The 24,211-nt window shown below is 38.4% G+C and overlaps 1 protein-coding gene across 2 annotated transcripts in view; it reads right to left on the reverse strand.

Moving 5' to 3' along the window:
- The window catches only part of LOC105033381 (ABC transporter B family member 2), a 44,604-nt gene that overhangs the window by 14,422 nt on the left and 5,971 nt on the right, over positions 1–24,211 (reverse strand). For both annotated transcript variants that reach the window (XM_010908146.3, XM_073246579.1), the window contains one exon: positions 5,331–5,506. In XM_010908146.3, the coding sequence (XP_010906448.1) occupies positions 5,331–5,506 (176 nt within the window). The remainder of the gene's footprint in view (positions 1–5,330; positions 5,507–24,211) is intronic.

The following is a 24,211-nucleotide window of genomic DNA, read 5'->3' on the forward strand; positions in this document are numbered from 1 at the left end:
TTTGATCTTTTTCTCTCTTCTTAAATCTCTTTTCTCTCTCTAGAGGGCAGTTGACCCCAAAGCCTCTCTCTTGTAAGTCATATTATTTTCAGTACAGGGGCTCTGTCCCGTAACCACAGGATGGCACATCGGCCACCACCCAAGTTTTTGTTAAGATCCTAGTAGATTTGGACATTCTTGATCGTTATATACTAGCCATATTTTGGTATGACTCTTGATCAAATGGAACTAGCTTAGTCAGACTAATCAAGTTATGGATTGACCCTATTGCCCAATCAGCCTTGTTCTTCTTCATCCTTATTAGACATGAGCCATATCCCTAATATTACCTTAATATAATTCACATCTACGTTTTAGGGTTTCTTAATTTGTTAAGACTTTTAAGTCATTTATAATGAAATTAATTAATTGTTGATGACATTGAATAGGTGTAGCCGACTTATGTAATTGAAGTCAGATTTTGAAGTGTAACAAGATAAATAATCTAACGCTTCAAGTGTGCTTTTAAATGATCTTTTGAAATTCCTAATTAGTTGTTTAATTTGATTTATGCTCTCTATTTTTTATTTAATAAAAGGGTCAAGCATATATTATTTTATTCTTAAAAATAATTTATTTTGAACATATGATCTACTTTGAGAAATAGATTTGGAAAACTTGACTAGGAAACTTGTGAAATTGCATTTATATATGTGTTCTCAATATAGCTATGACATTCTATTGACTTTTAATCCAAGAAACCGATTTCAACATCGAGCCAATGGTTATTAGAATAGTGGTATCTGTTATTTGGCACTTTATGCAATATGTTTCTGTTATCAGACCCATGCCACTGGGTTACGTAGCCATGGTTTGATATTGAGTTCATTATCAATTTATGAAAATAAGTATTTTTAAAGAAATATGTGTTATTTAAGATTTATTCCTTCCAGTCAATATTATATGATTTATTTGCTCAGCATGCTTAGACTCCACTTTGATATATTATGTTGCTTACTAGGCTAGTGTAGCTCATTATTCTTTTTTTTATATATATCATGAATCATGATTACTCGATATATGGGGGAGTGTGCTAGATCATTTGAAAATATTTGAGTTTTCTAGATTTCTAGCTTAGTTTAATTTAGTTTGGATATTTTATTTGGATAGAGCATTAAGATTTATGTTACATAACGATTTTTGTTATGAAAAAAGATTTAATTAATTTTTTTTATTAGATTGATTTTTGAGAATTGAAGACTTATTATTATTATCATCATTTTGAAATTTTATGACTTGATCTGTAGCATGCTTGTATGGTCCAACCTGTAGGTATACAGCATCTATCACGTGCTCGGTTCGGGGGTATCATAGGTCCCAAGCTTAAATAGCTAGGAGCCCAAGCGCAAAGCTGATGCTAGTAGAAGAATTAGGGTTTTAGGAAGTAAGGATGGAGAGGTTACCATTCTAGCTATGAGGAGAGGTGATGGTACTATTGCAGTGATGGAGAGGGAAGGAGGATAGACGAGCAAGAAGTAGGTTGGTGATGGGGGAATGGTGGAAGCCATAGTAGTGGTAATGCGAGCACCCTTTGTTGTATCTTCTTAAGGACCTTCAGCAAAAAATTTTTTGGAAGCCAAACTTGGCTGCCAATCTTGAAAACAGCAAAGAGAAGTAGAAAAGCATTCCATGGTAGACATGGGTCCATTCTCCATGGGGATCTAGGGCTTTGATGTAATGATTAGGACAAGGTGGTAGAAAGGAGGATAGGGATAAGGATAGTGGTGCAGGAGTAGGGGATGCAGGAGATGTTAGCGTGGGGGTTGAGGATGAAATTAGTAGAGAAATTGCGGATAGGGACAAGTAGGAAGCAGGTGAGGAGCTAGGGAAGGAGCTTCTCATCACTTAAATACAACTTTTTGGAAATAGAAGCAATTGGATGTAAGGATATTAACAAGGGCAAGAACAAAAGAGCGTGCTAACACAATAGATTGCACCTATGGTGATGACTTTTATTGTTTAAAAATTACTTCAGAGTTGCCTTCCTACAAAGCTGTGCCATCACTACATAGAGCGTAATCTCGGTGCTACATGCTCCTTATGTAACTTATACCATGAAACTATTCAACATTTATACTTTTGAATGCTATTTTGCTGCCCAATTCGCAGGTTATGAATCTGAATGGAAATATCAATTCCCATTCATGCTTGAGTCTTGACTAGGTGTAAAGATGCTCGCTCACAACTCAACAATACTTTATTATTCTATTTTCTTCAATTTCATAGTAATTTTGGAAAAAAAATTATTTACCATCAATATTAAAGTGGAAAGTGATTAAAGATAGCATCCTTCAAGGCCTAGGACAAAGGGTGGGTCTAAGTATAAATCAAAGAGAGACCCACTTTTCATGGGTGAAGTAATTAGGAATGGCAATTTGTAACCCCAGACCAACCAATATAATCTACAACCAACCTACTTTAAGCACAATTGGTTTTGCCATAGATTGGTCGAGTTCATAAACAAGTCGACCGAAGTTAATTTGCTTGTTAAATGATCCGGGTTAAGTTTGGAGTTATGGCATGCTTAACCTAGCTATCCTATTGAATAGTTGGTCAAGTGAATCTAACTCGTTTAACTAATTCAAGATCCATTAAACCTATTTAAAACCTGTTTAACCCATTTAAGACATACTTAACTATTTATTTAGCCTATTTAACCTGATCTAGCTCATTTATTAAATTAGCTATGCGGGTCAATTCAGATTATCTATTTAATAAGAAAGTCATTTTTAGTTCTACATATTTGATCTATTTAATAAACATGTTCAATCCGCCTAACCTATGTCAAGCTAAACTAACCCCATTGCTCCCCATTATGAAATGGGAACCTCCATCTTGTGCTTGGGCCAAGGCTAAATATAGATGGATCTGCATAAAAGGTATTTTAGGCTGCTTTCATAATTAAATCTAATAGTGGTTTTCCCATACATGCATGTAGTAGAATAGTGCCAAATGATCACCCACTTGATTTTTGCTTATAGATATGGCCCACTTTTTCAAGCACGATTGCCAAAGAAGCTGTTCTGATGGCTATTGATCCCCATGCTTCTCATTTAGGTGGCATTTGGTGACCAAGTAGGATCACCAAGACAATCTTAGATCACTGGTACTCCTTATTTTGGCATAATCTGATCTTCAACGATCTAAAATCACCATATTTAATATGCTATATTCTAGTGATTAAAGATCTCCAAATATCAACAATTAACCTATTTGGTATTCCACAAAATCCAAGATCATTAACCATATAATACCAAAATGACCCCCAATATATTCCATAAAATATATTTATTAATCACATAAAATATATTATAAAAAAGTATCACTATATTTATTTATATATTAAGTATTAATATATTATATTAAAATATATTAATTATTATTATAGAATTAATATTTTTATTTATAATAATATATAATTTTTAATATTAATATTTATTTGGTTAGAAAATATATCAAATATAAGTAACATATTAAATAATTATATGATTTAAATTTAAAGTGTAATAATAAATATCTATTATAATTTAAAATTCTAATATATTGTATATTGTAAATATAATATGTTTAATGTCAATATGATGTAACATATATAATATTAATAGAATATATTATGTATATTCATATACTAAGTTTTTTTTATTAAACTGAGAAATATTTCTATCCTCATATTTCAGCCCAAGAGCATCATACTAGGGTAATCTTAGATACCCACCCTCAATGGTAGGTTTTCATCACTCAGATGAATAGTGATTTGAGGAGACAAAGTGATTTAGGATCACTACTATTTAGGATCATTTTAATACAACCAAACTTGATGATCTCATTACCTTCACCCATATCATCCTTAATCTTGGGATGATCACTCCATACCAAACGTTCCCTTAGGCTATGGTTATTTTGTGGTTAGAATTGGAATTGAAATTAGAATAAATTAGAAAGGGAATTAAAATGATTATATTTTCTAGTATGTTTGGTTCATGGAATTAGAATTAGAAAGGTCAATCAGGGTATTTTTTGAAAAATTAATTAAACAGCGGGGTGGTTTATTTTTTAAGTAAACCTAGTAGAATGGGGTTTAAATATTGGTGAAAGAGATGGGATTGGATTTTGAAGGATTGGGGCATTCCCATTCCCTCCTAAAATAGAAATAGTAATAGGATTCTCCCCAACCAAGTAGCTAGAGCGGGAGTCACTTATTCCTATTTATATTACAAAGTCCAATTCTCCCCAACCAAACATGTCCTAAAGGTGATTCCTTAATTTTGACGCTCTTTTTCTTCTTTTTCTTTCATGAAAGAGCCCATAACATAACAGCGAGTGGCTTTCTCCAAGTACCCCTAACCTGCTAAACCAAGTAGAGAAAAGATGCAGTTTCAAGTTAATTGGTCCGAGTGCCAAGAACTTTACCGGTTCAATAAATTGGCACCTTTAGTGCTAAACAGGATGAAAGAATTCCTAGGTGAAAGATATTTTGATACCTTTGAAGAATTTTGTCGAGATTAAAATCCACCCCATGCAATAGAGAGCACAATGCAATTACTGACTTATTTGCAAACTAAAAACGGGACCAAGGACATTGACTATCGTATTACTTTTTTAATCTGTACATGTTAGCTTGTATTTATTCTACAGCAATTTTTCTTCATGAAACTAATTTCTATTATTACATCAAAAATACTATTTGGTTTGAATTTGATTTTCTTTAGAGTAAATTGCAATATATAACAACTACAATGACATATCACATTTGACCACCATAACGAAAATTAATGAATAATAATGCATAAAAAAACACATAGTATATTGTATTCTATTCATGGAATAATGTAATTTTGTTGAACTAAAATATATAAATTAAAATTTTTAAATATTTGATAAACATTGATAAAAAATATTGCTAGTGTTGTTATATAATGGTCACTGCATAATATAAAGATGACCATATAACACAGTAATAAAGTCACATAATAGATTGTTACTTAATGAATTAGTCTTTACAATGGGAAAATGGTTTCATGTAAACATAAAAAGCAACCTCCCAAGTTGTTGCAAGGACTATTACTTTCTAGATATTTAGGTCAACTTGCTTCATATATGCATTGTTGTTTAGGTTTAGCTAGGTTTAATTTTCTAGTTAGGGTTATTGCTTGATTTTCTTCCTTAATAATCATGGCCAAGGGGGATATTATTATACTTATTTCAAGGAGATTAGAAGTTCTTTTTTATGAATACTATAAAGAGCAAAAACTGACATATACTTATAGATAGGACAAGCTAATTCCACTAACCTTTTCAGATATAGCATCTTGTATCACAATAATATCATTGGTAATGGAGGCAATCACTTCTGCAGTAGAAGCTTCAGTGTCAAATACCCCTATGTCTTGATTCAACATAGCTCGAAGATATGCCAATCTAATCTTTGATACTTGCCTCTCACCAGTGTGCATCCAACATGACACCTCTGCAAGAAATTATGATTTGATAATTAAAAAGAAAGAAATAATATAAAACAGATACAAAAAGCATATGTGTGTTTCTATGTACATATGTATTTATGTATGTATCAACAATGCTATAGTATAAATTTCTTATAATATGCACTTCGCTATGTTTTACTCAGTCTCCATGAATTTATCGGTGCTCTTAATTTTAGTAAACATGTCCTTGGTTTATTTCTTTTTTTTGCACTCTAATATAACCCATCAACCATTATTTTAATTTTAGATAAATGTATTTTGTTGTGGACCACCACCTCAGCCTCGATCGACTAAGTCCTCGTCCATAACCGAGGTCTCGACAGATTCGGTCCTCAATTGAAGTCGAGGCTGCTAGGGGTTGGCTATAGCCAACCTAGAAGAGTTGAACATGAGAACCCAAATTAGTCGGCCTCATCTAGTAGGCCCTCGATCCTGGAAAGACCAAACTTGAATCTCGACCACGATCGAGGTAAGAAGAGAAGTCAGCCATGACAGACTTGGGGAAGATTATTCAAATAAGGCAGCAATTTCAATCCAGAAGAAATCCATTTTCCTCATAATTTTGGAAAGATCAGATAAGAAAGAACCATCAAGATCGAATCCCACCCCGAATGGTAATTAACAGTTGGCTCCATATTGCAAATGCAGAAATAACTACCACCAGTGTGATCCGCATGCGATATTTAGGAAGCAGCAAGTATCCCCGATATACATGACTCTCACTCCCCCTCTATAAATAGGAAAAAAGCAAGGAGCCCATATAAGCTCTCAAAAGGCCTCAAGGCACTCCACTCTCTCTCTATTGTCCACTTTCCATCTAACTTGAGTGTTGGAGGGTCTCCACTAAAAATCTTCTAATCTAAGGCTTTTTGCATGTCTCGCTCCAGCTGCCGAAGTTAGCCAATCCAACACCTCATCCCAGCTGAGGATCTATCCTCTGCATCCCAACTGAGGAGTCTTCAATTGAAGAGATCTATACTATAGCTACTCGTTGAGATCACTTTCGACTTCTTTAATTTGGATTTGGCAATAATAGATTGGCATTAAAGGAAAACCCATCGAAGTCCTTATTCGGGGCTAGTCTTTTGAGAGAGAGAAAAATTATGAGACCATGAAGACTAGCCCTGAGCAATGATGCAACAGCCTCCTGGCAGACATTGTTCATCCATCTACCATAAAGATTCAACTCCTCACCTCTCCTCTGCAAGCTAGAAACAGATGAGGTCCTATACTTGTACCTCATAGTCTCTTCCTAAGTAGTTAGTTTGGTGCTCGTCCAATAGGATGGAGCACTTCAAAAGCCCATGTATTATGTGAGTCAAGTCCTCCATGACACAAAAAAGTAGGTGTACAAGGCTAGAGAAAGTGGTGTACATGCTTGTGATTTCAACAAAGAGGCTGTCTCCATACTTCCAAGTGCATACAGTCACTATCCTCACAGGCTAGCCCATCAAGTCGGTTCTTTACTGACCTCAAACCTCGGGTTAGCTGGCTAAGTAGGCCATCAAGCTGCGAGAGTTTGACATAAAATATATTCTCTGACCATCCATCGAGGCTTAGGCCCTAGCATATTTTTGTTTTGGAATGCACTATTCCTAAAGAGGAACCCATATCACAACTTGAGGATAGAGAGCCTGAGGAATGCCAGACTCTCCATCCATATACGTGGCTCTTCCAATGCAATAGGTTCTAGAGCCAGACTGATCCTCACCAGCCCAGAAGGAGTGGTTGTTGAATATGCTCTGCATTTTGGATTTACAACCTCAAATAATGAGGCTGAATATGAAACCTTAATAGCAGAACTTGAGATCACCAAGGAGCTGGGAGTTTGGCATCTAAGGGTTTATGATGTTTCACAGCTTGTCGTCGATCAAGTGCAAGGTGAATATGAAGCACGAGAGCCTAGCATGATCAAGTACCTACAAAAGATGAAGGACCTCATATCTAGCTTTGTATTCTTGAATATTCAGTAGAGTCTGAGGCAAAATATGCTAAAGTCGACCTCTTGTCAAAACTCGCTACCTAGAGAGCCATTGACCTCAAGAGGAGCTCATACCTAGAGATGCTGGAAAGTCGAGCATCAAGGAAGCTCGGATAATGCAGACTAACCATGAGCCAAATTGGATGGATATGGTCATCCAATTTTGAAGGATGGAACTCTATCTACTTATCGTAAAGAGACCAAAAAGTTGAGATACCAAGCACCTCGGTATCTAATGTATGAAGGAAAGTTGTATAAGAGGTCTCATTCGCTACTGTTGCTTGAATACCTTCATCCAACAAAAGCAGACTATGCTGTTTGGAAGGTTTATGAAGGTATTTGTAGCAATCATTTGAGGCCAGAGCCCTTGCTTATAAAGTATTACGATAAGGTTATTCTGGCCAACCATGCAGCAAGATGCAACTGACTTTATACAAAGATGTGGCCAGTGCTAGAGGAATGTTAACATCCAATGTAGACCTTCAACCCCCTTCACACTGATTATAGTACTTTGGCCCTTCGTCCAATGGGGAATGGACATCCTTGGGCCATTTTTCATTGCTGTAGCATAGAAGAAGTTTCTGCTCATTGCAATCGACTACTTCATAAAGTGGGTAGAAGTAGAGGTGCTGGCATGCATCACTGAAGTCAAAATCTGCAACTTCATGTGAAAGATCATTATTTGCCTGTTCAGCCTGCCACAAGCTATTATCATAGATAATGGACATCAGTTCGACAATGCTAAGTTCGTAGAACTCTGTAGGGAGCTTGGAATAGCACATCACATGATCTCAGTCACACATCCCTAAAGTAATGATGAGACAAAGGTAACTAACCAAACTTTACTACAAGGATTGAAGGCTAAATTAGATCAAGCTAAGGGTCTATCGATCAAAGAGCTTTACAACATACTTTGAGACTACCGAACGACATAATGAATCCCTATCGGAGAAACACCATTCAACCGAGCCTTTGGGATCGAAGCTGCGAAACCACTCAAGGTTAGCGTACCTTCGCTCAGGGTGGAGAAAAGTTTAATAAAAAAAATAGCTCAGATAACTTGAGGGCGAACTTGAACTTGCTAAAAGAAATGAGGGGTGAGCTCAACTTAAATGATGACTTACCTATAGAAAGTAGCTCGATACTATAATTCAAAAATCAGAGAAAATACCTTTCAAGTAGAGGACCTCATCCTGTGAAAAGCTGAAGTATCTCACCCAACCGAATACGAAAGGTTATCACCAAATTGAGAAGGCTTGTACCACATTGATATGGTGGTGCGCTCGAAAGCATACCGACTTCATCTACTAAATGGAGCATTGATTTCTCAAATCTGGAAGGCCAAAAATTTATAAATTTGATACCCCTAATGTAACTTTCATTAAAAAATAATAAAGATCTATTTTTTTATAGATTGAAAATGCCTTCCCCATATTTTCAATCACGAAAGGCCAACGGATGCTCTTCTTCATTGGATGAGTTGAGTGGAGGTGAGGTGAGTGATGAGGCCAACAGATGCTCTTCATTCTTGAATGAGTCAAGCAGAGGTAAGCGACGAAGTCAACGGGCACTCTTCATCTTCAGATGAGTCGAGCAGAGGTGAGTGATGAGGCCAATAGATGCTCCTCATCCTCGAACGAGTCAAGCGGAGGAGAGTGATAAGGCCAACAGTGCTCTTTATCCTCGGATGACTCAAGTAGAGGCTAGTGACAAGGCCAACAGATGCTCTTTATTCTTAAACGAGTCAAGCAAAGGCCAACGATGAGGTCAATAAGCGATTCTCATCCTTAGATAAATCAAGTAGAGGCTAGTGACGAAGCTAACAGACACTCCTCATCCTTAAACGAGTCAAGCAAAGATCAGTGATGAGGCCAACAAGTGCTTCTCATCCTCAGATGAGTTGGGTAAAGGCTAGCAACAAGGCCAAAAGGTGCTCGTTCTTGGATGAATTGAGCAGAAGCCAGTGACGAGGTCAACAAGTACTCTTCATCCTCAGATGAGTCGAGCAGAAGCCAGTGATAAGGCTAACTGAGTGCTCCTCATCTTTGGATAAGTCGAGTGGAGGCTAGTGATGAGGCCAATGGATGCTATTTATCCTTGGATGAGCACTCTTCATCCTTGGATGAACTGTGTGAAGCTTCGAAGATGGGGACCACTCTCCCATCGAGGTCCGATCCATGTGACTTTGATCATGAAGAATAATAGAGAAAAATAAAAAAATACCGATGCACACGGTAAAGACGAAGTTGAAAAAATATGATTTGTATTAAAGATGAGAGATTTATAATGAGGATGTTGGTCCATTACAAAGTCAATTCAGCCAAAGCTAAAGAATACAAAAGGGGTCCAACCACAAAATTTGCTTGGTCAGGGCCAAGCTCAAGAAAAAAAATGAAAAAACAAACAAGTTCTAGGCATCAATTGGGGCATCCGGCTTCTTGACTGGAGCTTCGGGCTCTAATAGAACAATCATAGGTGCAGGTCAGGGGACAACTACGCCTTCAGCTCACACAACCTCAGGATATCCCAAACTAGCTCCTTCCTCAGCTCCTACATCCTTAGTCGGAATGACCTCAGCTCCAGCTCCTCCATCCTCATTGGCATCTAGCGGGCTGAGGTCGATGTCGGGAAAGAGGCCTTGGACTTTTATCTGACAATCCATAAAGCCCTCCAAGTAAGAATCAGTGGTGAACTCTAGCTTGATCATCAAAAACTCCTCCAAGAAGTGGAAAGCTTCGACCACTACAATCTTCTTAGCCTCTAGCTTCTTCTCCCATTGAGTCGCTATTGTGTGGAGACCTTCCCTCAAATGAGCCTCAGCCTGGATCCGAACACTAGCAACCTTGGCCTCCAGTGATTTTATATTAGCCTTCAATGACTAGACTTCCTTATCGGCCACTACTTTTGATGCCAAGGCCCCATCTGCCTTCTTCACGGTCTTAGCAGCCTAGGCCTCACATTGAGTAGCTTGGGCCTCGAACTCCTTCGAGACTTGCCAAACTTCCTTCAAAATGCCCACAAAGTGATCCATATGGTTGACAAGTTGAGGAAGAGATGAAGTCAAAACAAAAAGAGAGAGAAAAAGAAGAAAGAGGAGGAGCTTGTTCAAAGTTACCTAAAATAGAGGGTCATAGAAATCTTTGATGCAATATTCAGAGCCTTCCATATTGATGGCCTCAACATTGGCCGTGACAATTGCAACCTGAAGAACTTCACGAGCAACCTAATTGTTTGTGAGGCCCGATCTATAATCTTGGGCCCCTTGCCTATGATGAGTAGAGGGCTTTTCTAAAACTGTAGGGGGGTTGGCCTGTCATGGAGAGATGCATGGATACCCAAGGAGTGGTCGAACCTTGGTGAGGCAAAGATGTGGAGGAGGGTGAAATTGGCTCCCCCAAAGCGACCGACTTGAGGGGAGAAATCACCTAGACTTCAAAAGCAACCTCCTTCCTCGAGGTCAAACCTCACACTAGCATCTAAGATGAGCCGATAGCTGGTTGGGCAAGGATGGCTTCAACTCATCCTTGCTTAGGAGCAAGAGTGCTACCTGAGGACTTCTTTCTCTTGACGATGTGGCGCAAGGATTCAAATTTCTTAAGCTTCATATCTGGAAAATGAGAGTCAGTCAAAAGAAATTGAAATAAAAAATACAACAAAAGGTTGACTTACTCTAAGGATTGGTTGGGCTCAACCCGACCTTAAACAATGTCTCCTTGGAGAGGAGTTTATGAAGAGGAAGAGCAGTATGGTTGAAGATGAGCTTCAAGGTATCCTCCTTAGTGTCTAAAAGCATCAGAGCTTTATTTAATAACCTCTGAGGTTGACTCCATAAAGTGCCAAAGTCTCATGGCTGCTTGATCGAAATAAAGAAATAATGCTCCTTCCAATTATGGACTGAGGAAAGAGCTCCTGGGAAGAAACATTGCCCCCATCTGAGGAGAGACGCACCATCCGACCTCCTTAGGATATTCTGAAATGAAAAGCATATCTAAAGGAGGCAGATGGTCAGTTCAGTCCTGAAGAGAAGGCAATGAGCAATGAAAGCTATTATTAGGTGCCATGAGTTTGGTGCCATATTATAAGGGGATATCTTAAAGATCTTAAAGAGCTATACAACAAAGAAATGGATGACAATCTGAGGTCGATTTTTAAAGACTCTTCATAGAATCCGACCTAACCTCAAAAGGGTAAGGCTATCTGATCCTCCAGACTGATGACCTCTAGTTTAAATTCTGGAGAGATTTGGCATTGAAGGCATAGGACCTTCAGATCCTCGCAGGTGAGGATGGAGACCACTCAAAAAGGACTGAAATTGGGCACCTCCTCAACCTCAAAACCTTACAAGGAAGATCCAATATCATACCTAAAGTCCTCTCGATTGGATCATGACTAGTGGACCAGATGCCGAGGGATGAGTTCGACACACTGATCCTCAACAAAATTCAAAGAAAAAAAGAAGAAGCAAGAAAAAATAAGCTAAGGACAATCGAGCAAGCCAAGGATTGGACTCCAGAAGTTGGAGTTTGGAGCTCAGCTATAGTTGAGATTGACTAGGCTATCGATAGCAATTGCTAGAGGCTGTCGAATCCACTCCACTCCCAAAAAGGTGAAACTATGAAACAATAGAAGTAATCCAAGAAAGTCACCACCTATTTATAGGAGCTTGGACAGCTCCGATCTCGTAGTAATTTTTCTGGCCACCATTGATGATTGCCAAGTGGCAATACGAGGTGGGCTCATGTGGATCCGTGACTTCAATAGTTCAAATCAGTACATAAGAATGGTCATTAGTATCGATCTTCAACATGTGTCCTATTCTCTACGGGCACCCGAGCCTGATTGATAAAGCATCCTGCCAGATTGACCTCGACTTCAAATTTGTACTCTTTTCGACTGACCTTGATTCAAGCTTAGGCTCAAGAGTAAGGGGCATCTGTTGTGGATCACCACCTTGGCCTCGGTCGATTAGGTCCTTACCATAATCGAGGTCTCAATAGACTTGATCCTCGATTGAAAATGAGGTTGCTATGGGCCGGCTATAGCCGACTAGGAAGAGTTGAACATGAGAACCCTAATCAGTCGACTTGATCTAGTCGGCCCTTGATCCTAAAAAGACCAGACTCATACCTCAGCTATAGCCAACATGGGGAAGATTATTCAAATAAGACAGCAATCCGAATCCAAAAGAAATATATTCTCCTCATGATTTTAGAAAGATTGATAAGGAAGAAAATCGTCAAGATCGAATCCCACCTTGGATGGCAATTAATGGCTGGCTCTGCATCACAAACACAGAAACAACCACTGCCAGCATGATTCATGTGTGATATTCGAGGAGTAGCAAGTCTCCCCAATGTACATAACTCTTACTCCCCCTCTATAAATAGGGGGAGAGTGTGAGTCCTAGGTAAGCTCTTGAAAGGTCTCAATGCACTCCACTCTCACTCTTTATTCTCTACTTCTCATCTAACTTGAGAGTCAGAGGGTCCCCACTGAAAAATATTTTGATTTAAAGCTTTTTGTAAGTCTTGCTCCAGCTAGCGAAGTCAGCCACTCCAGCACCTCATCCCAGCTGAAGACCCATCCTCCTCATCCCAACAAGAGGAGTCTTCAGTCGAGGAGATCTACACCATTGTCACTCATTGAGATCAGTTACAACCTCTCTAATCTGGGATTTGGTAGTAACAGTATTAAAGAAATGAAATTTAGTGATACCATATATATGTATATGTATATACATATGTGTATATATTATGAGAAATGGTGATAGTATATATCATTTATTAGTCACTCACAGTTTAGCTGAAAAATAAATATAGATTGAGAGATCTAAACTAAATAAGAAAATGGGAGAAATAGGAAGAAAGAGGAAAATGGAGCTAAGAGGAGTTAGGGATGGTCCAAAACTTAATGTCACCAGCTCCCTAACAACCCACAAGATAGCCTTAGCCCACACAATGATAAACCTAGAACAAAAGCAAAAGCAAAATATCCCAAATGATCAACCCACTAAATTCTAGAGACCAGGGGCTCCATCCTGCATGAAAGAGAAGCCTTAGATTTATTTATTTGTTTGCTTTTTTTTCATGGTTTGGATTCCTGGCTGGGGAATAATTTTTAAAAAAAGAATTATTGTATCTCAAAAATATCACTCACAAAAGCCAGTAATATAAATGATCACTTCTAAAGTATTATTAAAGCTTAGATTTACTCTAAATTAGCAAGAGCCATGAAAGTCATGACAATTATGATATGCAAAACATGGAGGATATAAAGATATTAATGTATTAAAAATATTTTAAAAATAACAATGATATGTTATTTTTGATATATGGGAGATCCTTTTTGATATGGTATGAAATCAGCCCATTGATTGTAGATGGACATGTGGCAAAAAAGATTTGAATTCAAATTTGAATTATTGATGGGAATCCAAATAAGGAAGAAGATTACCACAGATTCGAATCTAGATAAGGAAGAAGGTTATAAAAATTTCTTGGTCTCCGCCTCCAAATCATGATAGATCCATAAAGGAGGATAGGCTCTAAAAAGGAAAAATTCCCATAGCCAAAAAACTCATAGTGAGAGGCTCTCATGTCTTTATCTATCATTTTGCTCCTTTTTTGTAGGTTAGTAAGTCCATGAGGTGTCAAGCTCGAGGTAATGCCAAGGGTCGAGTTACTAAGCATGAGGTTGAGCCGAGATGATGCTCAAGCCAAGCTACCAAGCCCATGGCCGAGGCACCAGGCCCAAGAATGAGGTGAAGGCCAAGCTCCCAAAGGCCAAGGTTTCATACGCCAAGATCCAAAAAGCTAAGCCCCCAAAGAACAAGCTCCTATCGACTAGATATCGGCTTAGAAATCAACCAGAATAGGATAATATTTTATACTACTCTAACTCTCTATTATATTCTCTATTTACTATTATTCTTCCAAAATCCGATCTTACTTAGGCATCGGAGGGCTTGATCAAAAACAATTCGATGAGCTTTTCTCATCTTTATTGTATATGAAAATCCACAACCCTCCAAGGAAGATCGGTGCTCCATCATCCACCACCGTAAGTTGAGTGAATCAATCAACACCCTCAAGGCTATCCTAGTTAGATTAGATTTTGGCAGCAATAGATTGGCATCATTTGTGGAAATAAAAAAATATATCTAACCTTCTTCCTTTATTAGATTTGAGCATCTTCAGCAATGATTTCATTATCCATGCATCCTCAAGCACACTAGTAGTTGACCCCTCTTCCACGACTGTCATCGAGTGCTGCAACAAGGAGAGCATGACAGACCTCTCCTCGTCTGAACATGAAAAGAGTGCAATGCCACTCAATGGATCTTTCCTATTAGGACCTAGCACCGCTCCTGTGCCAGCCGTGAAATGATGTCTTACGTGGAACTTGAGTGTCAATCCAAAAAATTAAAGAAGAGAGAAAGGAGAATGCGGAAGCCTTGATTGGATTGCAGATGATCCTTAGCATGCAACCCTAGGTGAAGACTAGGGAACGTGAGAAAGAGAGAGAGAGAGACAGCTAGGGTTTCAGGAGAAAAAACTCTATATTTATTCCATTCTTTCTTGATATTACAGTGATCTGTATATATACCAATTATAATAGGTTCAATAATTTAAGTCCAAAAAACTTCCTAGACTAATCCATACAATTCATGGACTTAATCTTAGTCCAACTCTGAGTTAGCCCCCTTAAGACCTCTCAAACCAGGCCTTAAGACCCCTAGGATCAAACCTGACCCTGGATCCAAACAGAAAATCCATCTCTCTGTCAGTCCGTACTTGAGTCGACTCAAACTGGGACTGAATCAACTCACCTAGGACTGAGTTGACTCAGACTGACATTAAGTCGACTCACCTGCATGCCATCCATAATTTTTCAAAATCTTGCTTTCTGTTCTTTGAGATATAGTCGACTCACCTGAGACTAAGTCAACTCACCTTAGAACTTAGTCGATCTAATCTCAGTCTAAATCGACTAACCTGTTGAAACTGCTTCTTCTTCCTACAATCTTTATCCTTGGCTCTGTTTCTTTGCTTCACCTTGTGTCTCCAAGTCTCTAGAGTACCAACCAAACCCTTCGAAGTCCTCAATACCTGGACCTCAAGCTTGTGGAGAGCTACACGTATCCACCCTAGGATCACTCCTGTCCCAGCTCTAGGGCCACACCTGTCCTAGTCCCCAGGAGTCAACACCCTAACTCCTGTTGGGGCCTCCCAAACCTCTCATTAACAGCAAGAACCTCTAAACTTGGGCTTCTTTTGCATAGCTTCTCTCGCTGCTCATTAGATCAGAGAACCCCAACCACTTCTTCAAAGTTCAAGGTCTCTTTCTCATCCACTAATATAGTAATGAGACCGTCATATGAAACTGGCAATGAACACAACAACAGGAGGGCTCTATCCTCCTCATCTATCTTTACATCAAGGCTCATAACATTCGAGCAAATTTGATTGAATTTTTGGATGTGGGCAATTAAGTCTCTTCCTTCGGATATCTGCAAACTATACAGTTGTTTCTTCAACCATAGTTTGTTTGTTATATTCTTACCCATATATGTGTTCTCCTGCTTCTTTCAAAGCCCCTACAGTATGGTTTCCATACTTATCTCAGGTAGAACTTCATCAGCGAGGTACATTCTGATTGTGCTAAAAGCTATCTCTTCTAACTCCTCCTAGTTTTCAACAGAGATCTTTTTCGATCTTTTTCTAACTAAGACCTTGTAGATCCTATTCTGAACTAATAGATCCTTCATCTTTTACTGCTAAAGGCTAAAATTACCCTTGCCATAGAACTTTCCAAAGTCTATCTTGATGCTACTCGATATCATCTCAACCAGATCTCCAAAAATAAATATCAAAAAATAAAACAGTGTTAAAAAAAAATCTGTTCAGCATCTTACCCCGATTCAGGTGAAACTTGACCTTTCTTCCATCAAATCTAACTCCAAAATTCTGATACCAGATTGTTGGTATCTTCCCTTGCTGTATGATGATTGCGGAGCCAGCAACAAGGGTCTGAGAAAATCATTGATGACAGATCTATCAAATCTTAAAAAATCATAGGGCATGGAGAAGATAAAAAGAGCCAGAGAGAGAGAGGACTCGAGACAAGTCAAAGGGCAGATCAAAATCTCAAGAAAATTAGAACGAATTGGAATACAAGCCATTTTCTTCCTAATCTTCTCTCTCTTCCTCTCTCTCTCTCTCTTGCTCTTCTTGTCTTCTCCATGTCCTAGGATTTTCTAGGGTTTGATAGATCCATCATCAACAATTTCCTCGCACCCTTGTTGCTGGTTCCGCAATCATCATACAGCAAGGGAAGATCCCAACATTTCCTTCTCTAAGTATGAAAAGAGCATGATGAAACTCTCCTCGTCTAAGTACCACTCGAGTCAAAGATGGGCCAGCCTCATCCAAGCACAAGGATGGCCGACCTAGGCTACTCGGGATACCCCTGAAGGGATTCCTAGGCTTCTCAACCATGTGCGAGTTAAGCGGAAGATGGCTCAGCTATGTCCGAGCATGAGAATGGCAAAGCCCAACCTGGGCCACATGGTATACCCTTGAGAGGAATACCTAAGCTCCTTGCCCGAGCATGAGTTGAGCCAAAGATGGGCCAACCTCATCCAAGCATGAGGATGATGAAGCCCAACCTAAGCCACTTGAAATACCTTCAAGAGGGATCTCTAAGCTCCTTGCCTAAGCATGGATCGAGCCGAAGATGGGCCAGCCTTGTTCGAGCATGAGGATGGTGAAGTCCAACCTGGGCTACTTGTGATACCCCTAAGAGAGATCTCTAAGCTCCTTGCTCAAGCATGAGTGGAGCCGAAGACGGACCGGCCTCATCCAAGTGCAAGGATGATGAAGCCTAGCCTAGGCCACTTTAGATACTCCTGAAAGGGATCTCTAATCTCCTTGCCCGAGCACAAGTCAAGTCGAAGACAGGCCGGCCTCATTCGAGCATGAGGATGGTGAAGCCTGATTTGGGCCACTAGGGATACCCCAAAACAGATCCCTAAGCTCCTCCCTTGAGCATGAGTCAAGGCAAAGATGGGATAGCCTCATCCAAGCATGAGGATGGTGAGCCCGATTTGGGCCACTTAGGATACCCTCAAGAGGGATCCCTAATCTCCTTGCTTGAGCTCAAGTTGAGCTGAAGATGGGCCACTTCGTCTAAGTGTGAAGATGGTGAAGCCTGACCTAGGCCACTTGAGATCCCCCTGAGAGGAATCCCTAAACTCCTTGCTCAAGCATGAGCCAAAGATAGGGTAGCCTCATTTGAGCATGAGGACATCAAAGTCTAACCTAGGCTACTTGGGATACCCCCAAGAGTGATCCCTAAGCTCCTCTCATGAGCACAAGTTGAGCTAAAGACAAACCAGCCTCATCCAAGCATGATTGATGAAGAAGCTTGACTTGGGCCACTTGAGATACCCTCCTCACCCGAGCATGAGTTAAGCCAAAAATGGGATGGCCTTGCTTGTGCATGAGGATGGTGAAGCTTGACCTAGGCTACTCAGGGTGACCTTGAGAGAGATCCTTAAGTTCCTCATCTGAGCACAAGTTGAGCCAAAAATGGGCCAGCCTGCTCCGAGCATAAGGTCGGCCAAGCCTGACTTGGACCACTTGGGGTAACCTAAGAAAGATCCAAAGGGTCCTTACGGTGAAGTGCGAACCAAACCTAAGCACTCCTTGTCTGAATATGAGCTTAGCACAGCTTCTTATCCAAGTGCGAGTTGAGCGTAGACCGACCTTAGCCAGTTAGAGGGGATATCCTTGAGAGGGCCCCTAGGACTCCTTGCACGAGATGCCAGTCCAATCAAAGATGAAGCGAACCTCATCTAAGTACGAGTTGAGCATAGGCCGACCTTGGGTAGTGGGAGGGAACAACCTAAGGGGAGGACCCTAGGACTCCTTGCACGAGATGCAAGTTGAGCTGAAGATGAATTGCTCTTTGTCCAAGTGTGAGTTTAGCATAGCTCCTCATCCGAGTACAAGTTGTGCACAGCCGACTTTGGCTAGTTGGAGGGTATAACCCAGAGAGGGAATCAATGCTCCTTATGCTAGATGCAAGTTAAGCCAACAATGACACACTCCTCATACACGCTATACGTTGAATGGAGGCCAACTTTATCCAGATGGAGAGATAATCCAGAGAGGGACCCTGATGCTCCTCTTGCTATATGTGAGTCGAGTTGACGACGATGCACTCCTCATATATGATATGATCTGAGTGAAAGCTGACCTTGGCTAGATGAAGAGGATAAATTGGAGGGAGACCCATATGCTCATCGTGCTAGATGCAAGTTAAGCTGATAATAATGCACTCCTCATATACGATACAATTTGAGTGGAGGCCAACCTTGGCCAAATAGAGAGGATAATCCAAAGTGGGACCTTGATGCTCCTCATATGAGAGACGAGTCAAGTTGAAGCTTAACCCTCATACCAGAGATGAGTCAAGTCAAAGCCACTCCTGGTATTAGATACAAGTTGAGCCAAAATTTGCTCCTCATATTAGATGCTAGTTGAGCCGAAGCCTATCAAGCTGAAGCCCACTCATTATATCAAAAGCAAGAAGGAAAGAATCCGAACTCCAACTAATAAGTACTGAAAATATATCAATAAAAGCATTAATTTATACAATAATTTATATTTATTTCTTAAGAATTAATACTTTTATTTATCTTTTGTAGAAAATATGATCATAAATAAAAAGAGCCCAATTTGTAGGTTAAAATGAAGAAAATTTGGAGTAAATCAGACTTAAAATGAATTCAGAATCAAGACCCAAAGGCAAGCTGAAAATGAGCTCAAATTGGACTTAAAATCAATTCAAACCGGCTCGAACCTAACCCAATTAAATCGCTCGGTGCACGATGGACCCACCGACTGGTCCATGGAATCAGGGGCACGGTTCATAGCACAGTATCATCAATCTTTGTTGCGGTCCATGGAGAGCGACTGAGTTTTGTGCAATCCAACGGCTGAGAGGTGCTAAAACACGCGATCGGATGGTCCAGAACATACTATCCCATATCAAGCGGTGATGGCCCACATCCTTTGTGCAATCTGACGGTTCCAAGCAATCTTAAGTGAGATAGGATGATCCTGATTCGTTGCCGATGGAAAAACTAAACAGAGAAGAATTTTTTGAGCACTATCCAATGGTTGAAATCAAATCCATCACCTGATCCAATGATTCATGTTGGATTCGATTGAGAACTAAACTGATTTGCACTGATCGATGGTATAGAATCAATCTGAGGTAAGATCGGATGGCTGACAGCGATGCCGACTTTGATAAGGCCTGATGCGGTGATTTTTGACGTGATCTAGAGTGCCCAATCAAGATCCAATGGCCAGAAAGCTGTGACATGGGTTGGACACATTTTTGAGAGGTTTTGGGATTCCATTTTCTACCAGAAAAAGAGAAAAAATTCATCTATAAAAGGAGAGTTTGAGAATAGTAAAGGGGAGGTAGAAAAAAAGTAGAGAAAATAAGAGAAAAAAATAAAAAAAAATTAAGAGAGGTGTAGAGATCCAAAGAGAAGAAGGAGAGAAGTCAGTTCACTCCATGGAGTATGAAGAAAGAAGGAGAGGTCGTCAACCATCTTTCTGACGAAGCTGCACCGATCAACTTCAGATCTTTGTTAAAATTTTATTTTATTTTATTATTTTTTTAATTTTTTTATAATTGAACTTTCACTTTTAATTAATACAAAATTTATTTTTATATACTTTTAAATTTTTATTCTTTATTTTTATTGCAAGTAGAAGCTAAGATCTTAGTATCAAGTTTATTTTTTATACTTTTTAATTTTTAATTTTTAATTTAAATTACTTTCTTAAATTTTTTTTAAAAAATTAATATTTTCAAATCAAAAGCACTGTCTTCTCTGTGGATTTGATCTGACTTGTTACTTTCTATATATTTTTAATATTATTTTAAAAATTAAAATTAATTTGATAATCACAATGTCCTAATGACAACATTATGACCTATCAATTTTTGGTACGGTTGCCGGGGAGGGCCTCAATTTTAATGTTTGATTTTTTTGATTTTCTTATAAATATAGCTTACTAATTTTTTTGATTTTTTATCTTTTTATAGAAAAAAAGAAAGAAGAGTGAAATACTTCAAGTTGGTGAGATCAATCATAACCCTAAACTGCTTTCTTTCTTTTAGTATTAATTATTATTTTTTCAAATTAACATAAAATTCACTCACATAAATCTAATAAAAATTGTATGATAAGAGTAGAAACTTAATTGTTTAGAAGCATTCATCATCTTAGATTTATTTTTGGTGATCATTGGAGACAAGATAAGCTTTCAAATTTGATTAGTTTCATACATATAATTTAGTTGCATAGAACTCCTTATTTGAAATTGGTTGTGCATACTCATCTCAAATCAACTTAAGGGCAACATTTATTAACAAGATAAGATAGAGATTTCATCACTCTTTCTTAACTCAAAAATAACCAACCAGCATCCATCATTAACCCAATCTTAATCAAAATTCAGTAGACGTGGACCCCTAGGATCAATTGAGTTCAGAATATTGTGGTGAATTCAAGTGCAAAGTAAGTTGGGACTTACCCCTGAAACTGGTGTCTCAGATAAGAGATTAAAAAGGCTAAGCCTAAGTGGACTCGTGGTTATTTAATTGGTTCTATTAACTTTCCTGGCCAATCCAATTGATGTCTAAGGAAAGCAATGAGGGGACCCCCATGACCCCATCTCTTATCTGGCTAGTTGAAAGAAATGAGAATAGATCTAACTGCATCTAAGCTGAACCACTCTACATCAAACTGTTAGGTCTAAGAAATTCGTAGGTGTCTAGGTTTAATTATTTGGTAACTTGTTTACATTTGAAGAAAAATCTGAACCACACACATTAGGATTTGCACTGGCACATGTATGGTAGGAGATCTTTTTTTCTGACCTAGTTGAACCTAATCCTGAAATTGAATAGCTGATCTATGTTAAACCTGACAATCAAATGGCTGAGCCATCTAGGCAGATGAAGGAATACCTTATTCTTTCCACCTATAATCTATCAACTTGTATCCACTTACCTGATATTCCTGCAAGCTATTATGAGATTCAGTCAACCACAATCCAGATGCTCCCATCTTTCCATGGGAATAATGAAGATCCTTATAAGCATCTAGATGAGTTCTTAGAAATCTATTCCACGATGAAGATCTAAGATTTTTTTGATGATGCACTTAGACTGACCCTATTCCCATTCTTACTTAAGGATAAAGCCAAGTACTGACTTGATGCAATAGGGATACCAATCCGAACTTGGACTAAATTGCAGCATGAATTTCTTAAAAAAATTTATCCCATAGGTCGAACCAACACCATGAGATGAGTCATCACTGGATTTGCTCAGCTTGTAGGGGAACAAATTCATGAATCATGAGGGAGACTTAAGAAACTTTTTAGAAAATGCCCACACTATGGTCTACCTAAGTGGCAAATTGTTCAAGCTTTCTATGAGGGTTCAAAAGATCAATAGAGACAGATGGTTGATGCATCTTGTGAAGGTGCATTCATGAGCAAGAGTGAGGATGAAGCCTATGACTTGTTTGAAATTTTGAGTGAAACTTCGATCAACCATTCTTCATTATCTTCCTATGAAAGGTCGATCCCTCACCAAAAGTGGGCAATCTATGAGATCCAATATTCAGACTTTAGTTCTAAGGCTAACTTGAACTTGATAGCTCATAAATTAGATAAAGTCGACCTTCTTGTCTAGAACTTAGATCAAGTACTTAGCCCTAGGTCAACAATCTCCCGCACAATACACATCACCTTCCAATTATCAAGAGATTTATTCTATCTGTGCTAGCCTAACCTATCATATGAGTGAATGTCTCACGGCTGCATAATTTTCATTTTTCATCCAAGAACAAATTCAAGTTGTCCAAGGTTACTCCAAGCTTGCTAATGATTCATTCTCAAATACATATAACCAAGATTGGAGGAATCACTTTAATTTTTCTTGGAGACCTCAATAGACTTAGGCTCAGATTCAAATACCATCTATACATAACTTTCAAAATAGGCCCCCGTATCAAAACTATACCTATAATAGATGTCAGCCTAGTCAACCTACCCAGCCATCCTATTATAATCAGCCTTCATACCCACCTTCTCAATAGACCCCTCTAGCCGATGATATATTTAGCCAACTCTAAAAAATGATTATGACCCAATAGCAATCCATCACCAAGCTAGAAGCATAAATAGGTCAGTTAGCTGAGTCTACCATGAGGAGAGAACTAGGTCAATTATCGAGCCAATCTATATCGAATTTCAAAAGTAACCACCCACCCACCATTCACCTGGATCTAGTCATCAATCTAATATCCTACCTAAGAATCCTCAATTTGAGAATGTGAAAATAATTTTCGAGCTTAGAAGTGGTAGGATTCTTAAAGATCCATACCAAGACCAGGTGAGTGAGGCTAGTACTGATGCTAACCAAAATATAGATATAAAAGAAGAGGTTAGTACTGAGACTAACCATATAGAAGAATCTGAGCCCGAAACTGATACTGATGTTGGTTATAATCTATGTGAGAAAGACAAAGGAAAGAAGAGAGCGGATAAGTTATCCGAGATATATAAACCTAGAGTCTCATTTTTTTCAATCCTAAAAGTCAGTTCTTCCACTCTAGAATCATCACCTCCTCCAAAACTGAAGTCGCCCTTGGTCATACCTGAGTACGTATGTTTAGAATCACGTGACATCCTTCCGATATCCATTACATTAAACTCAACTCCTAACCCAAAAACTCAATTCATGAGTATTTTAGAAGAACAAATAGAAAAAATTCTCAACAAATAAGAGTCTATAAATGGGTCTATAAATTATCTTCTTAATATTGAAAAGATGAAACTGACTAAGAATGGAGATATGAACTACTTTTTGGAGATTGACAATTAAATACTGTAATTTATCAATAAAGAAATCATAGGTCATTTTCTGAGATTGGCAATTCAAAATTATTGAAATTTGTCAATCCAATATTCGACACTAGATAGGTAAGAGTTAATTGATCTGACAAAAGATAGTAAACTTAGTACTTTTTGGGAGGTAACTCAGCTTCTGCTTTTTGATATCTTTTACATTTTGTTTAGGTTAATCGAGTCTTGCTTAGTATCTTTTATAGAGATTTGAAGATAATGTTAGCTAAGTTGGAGGGAGAAGTAATTTTGAAAAGACATATGGGTCAAGTGACATCTTTCTTTTTCTTCCTCTTTATCTGTATCCTTTTAATTTTCCTACTCCATTGAGAACAATGTCGATTAAGTTGGAAGAAAATAATAAAATATTTTTTTAAGTTCTCGACTAAGTTAGTATTTAGCATTTAAGTACCTGATTATGCTTAAGAATTGAGTTGAACCAAGTATTTTTTTAAAAAAAATTGATGCACAGATCAGAAAGTTTGTGAGATATCGAGGGATCAAGTATTAAGAAAATCTAATAAATAGTTAAGTTTAGAATATAAATATTTTTTTTAAGTATTTTTATATTTTTCTACCAACATCAAAGAAGAGTCTACTTCTTATGGACTTGTGTGGGGTAACTATATATTTTTTCATAATAAAAAAAAAATTTAAGTATTTCATGCTGAGTAATCGGGCCTCTTTACTTAAGTAAGTATTGAGTT

Source organism: Elaeis guineensis, chromosome 12, assembly GCF_000442705.2.
Source record: "Elaeis guineensis isolate ETL-2024a chromosome 12, EG11, whole genome shotgun sequence".
In the NCBI taxonomy this organism is placed as follows: Eukaryota; Viridiplantae; Streptophyta; class Magnoliopsida; order Arecales; family Arecaceae; genus Elaeis; species Elaeis guineensis.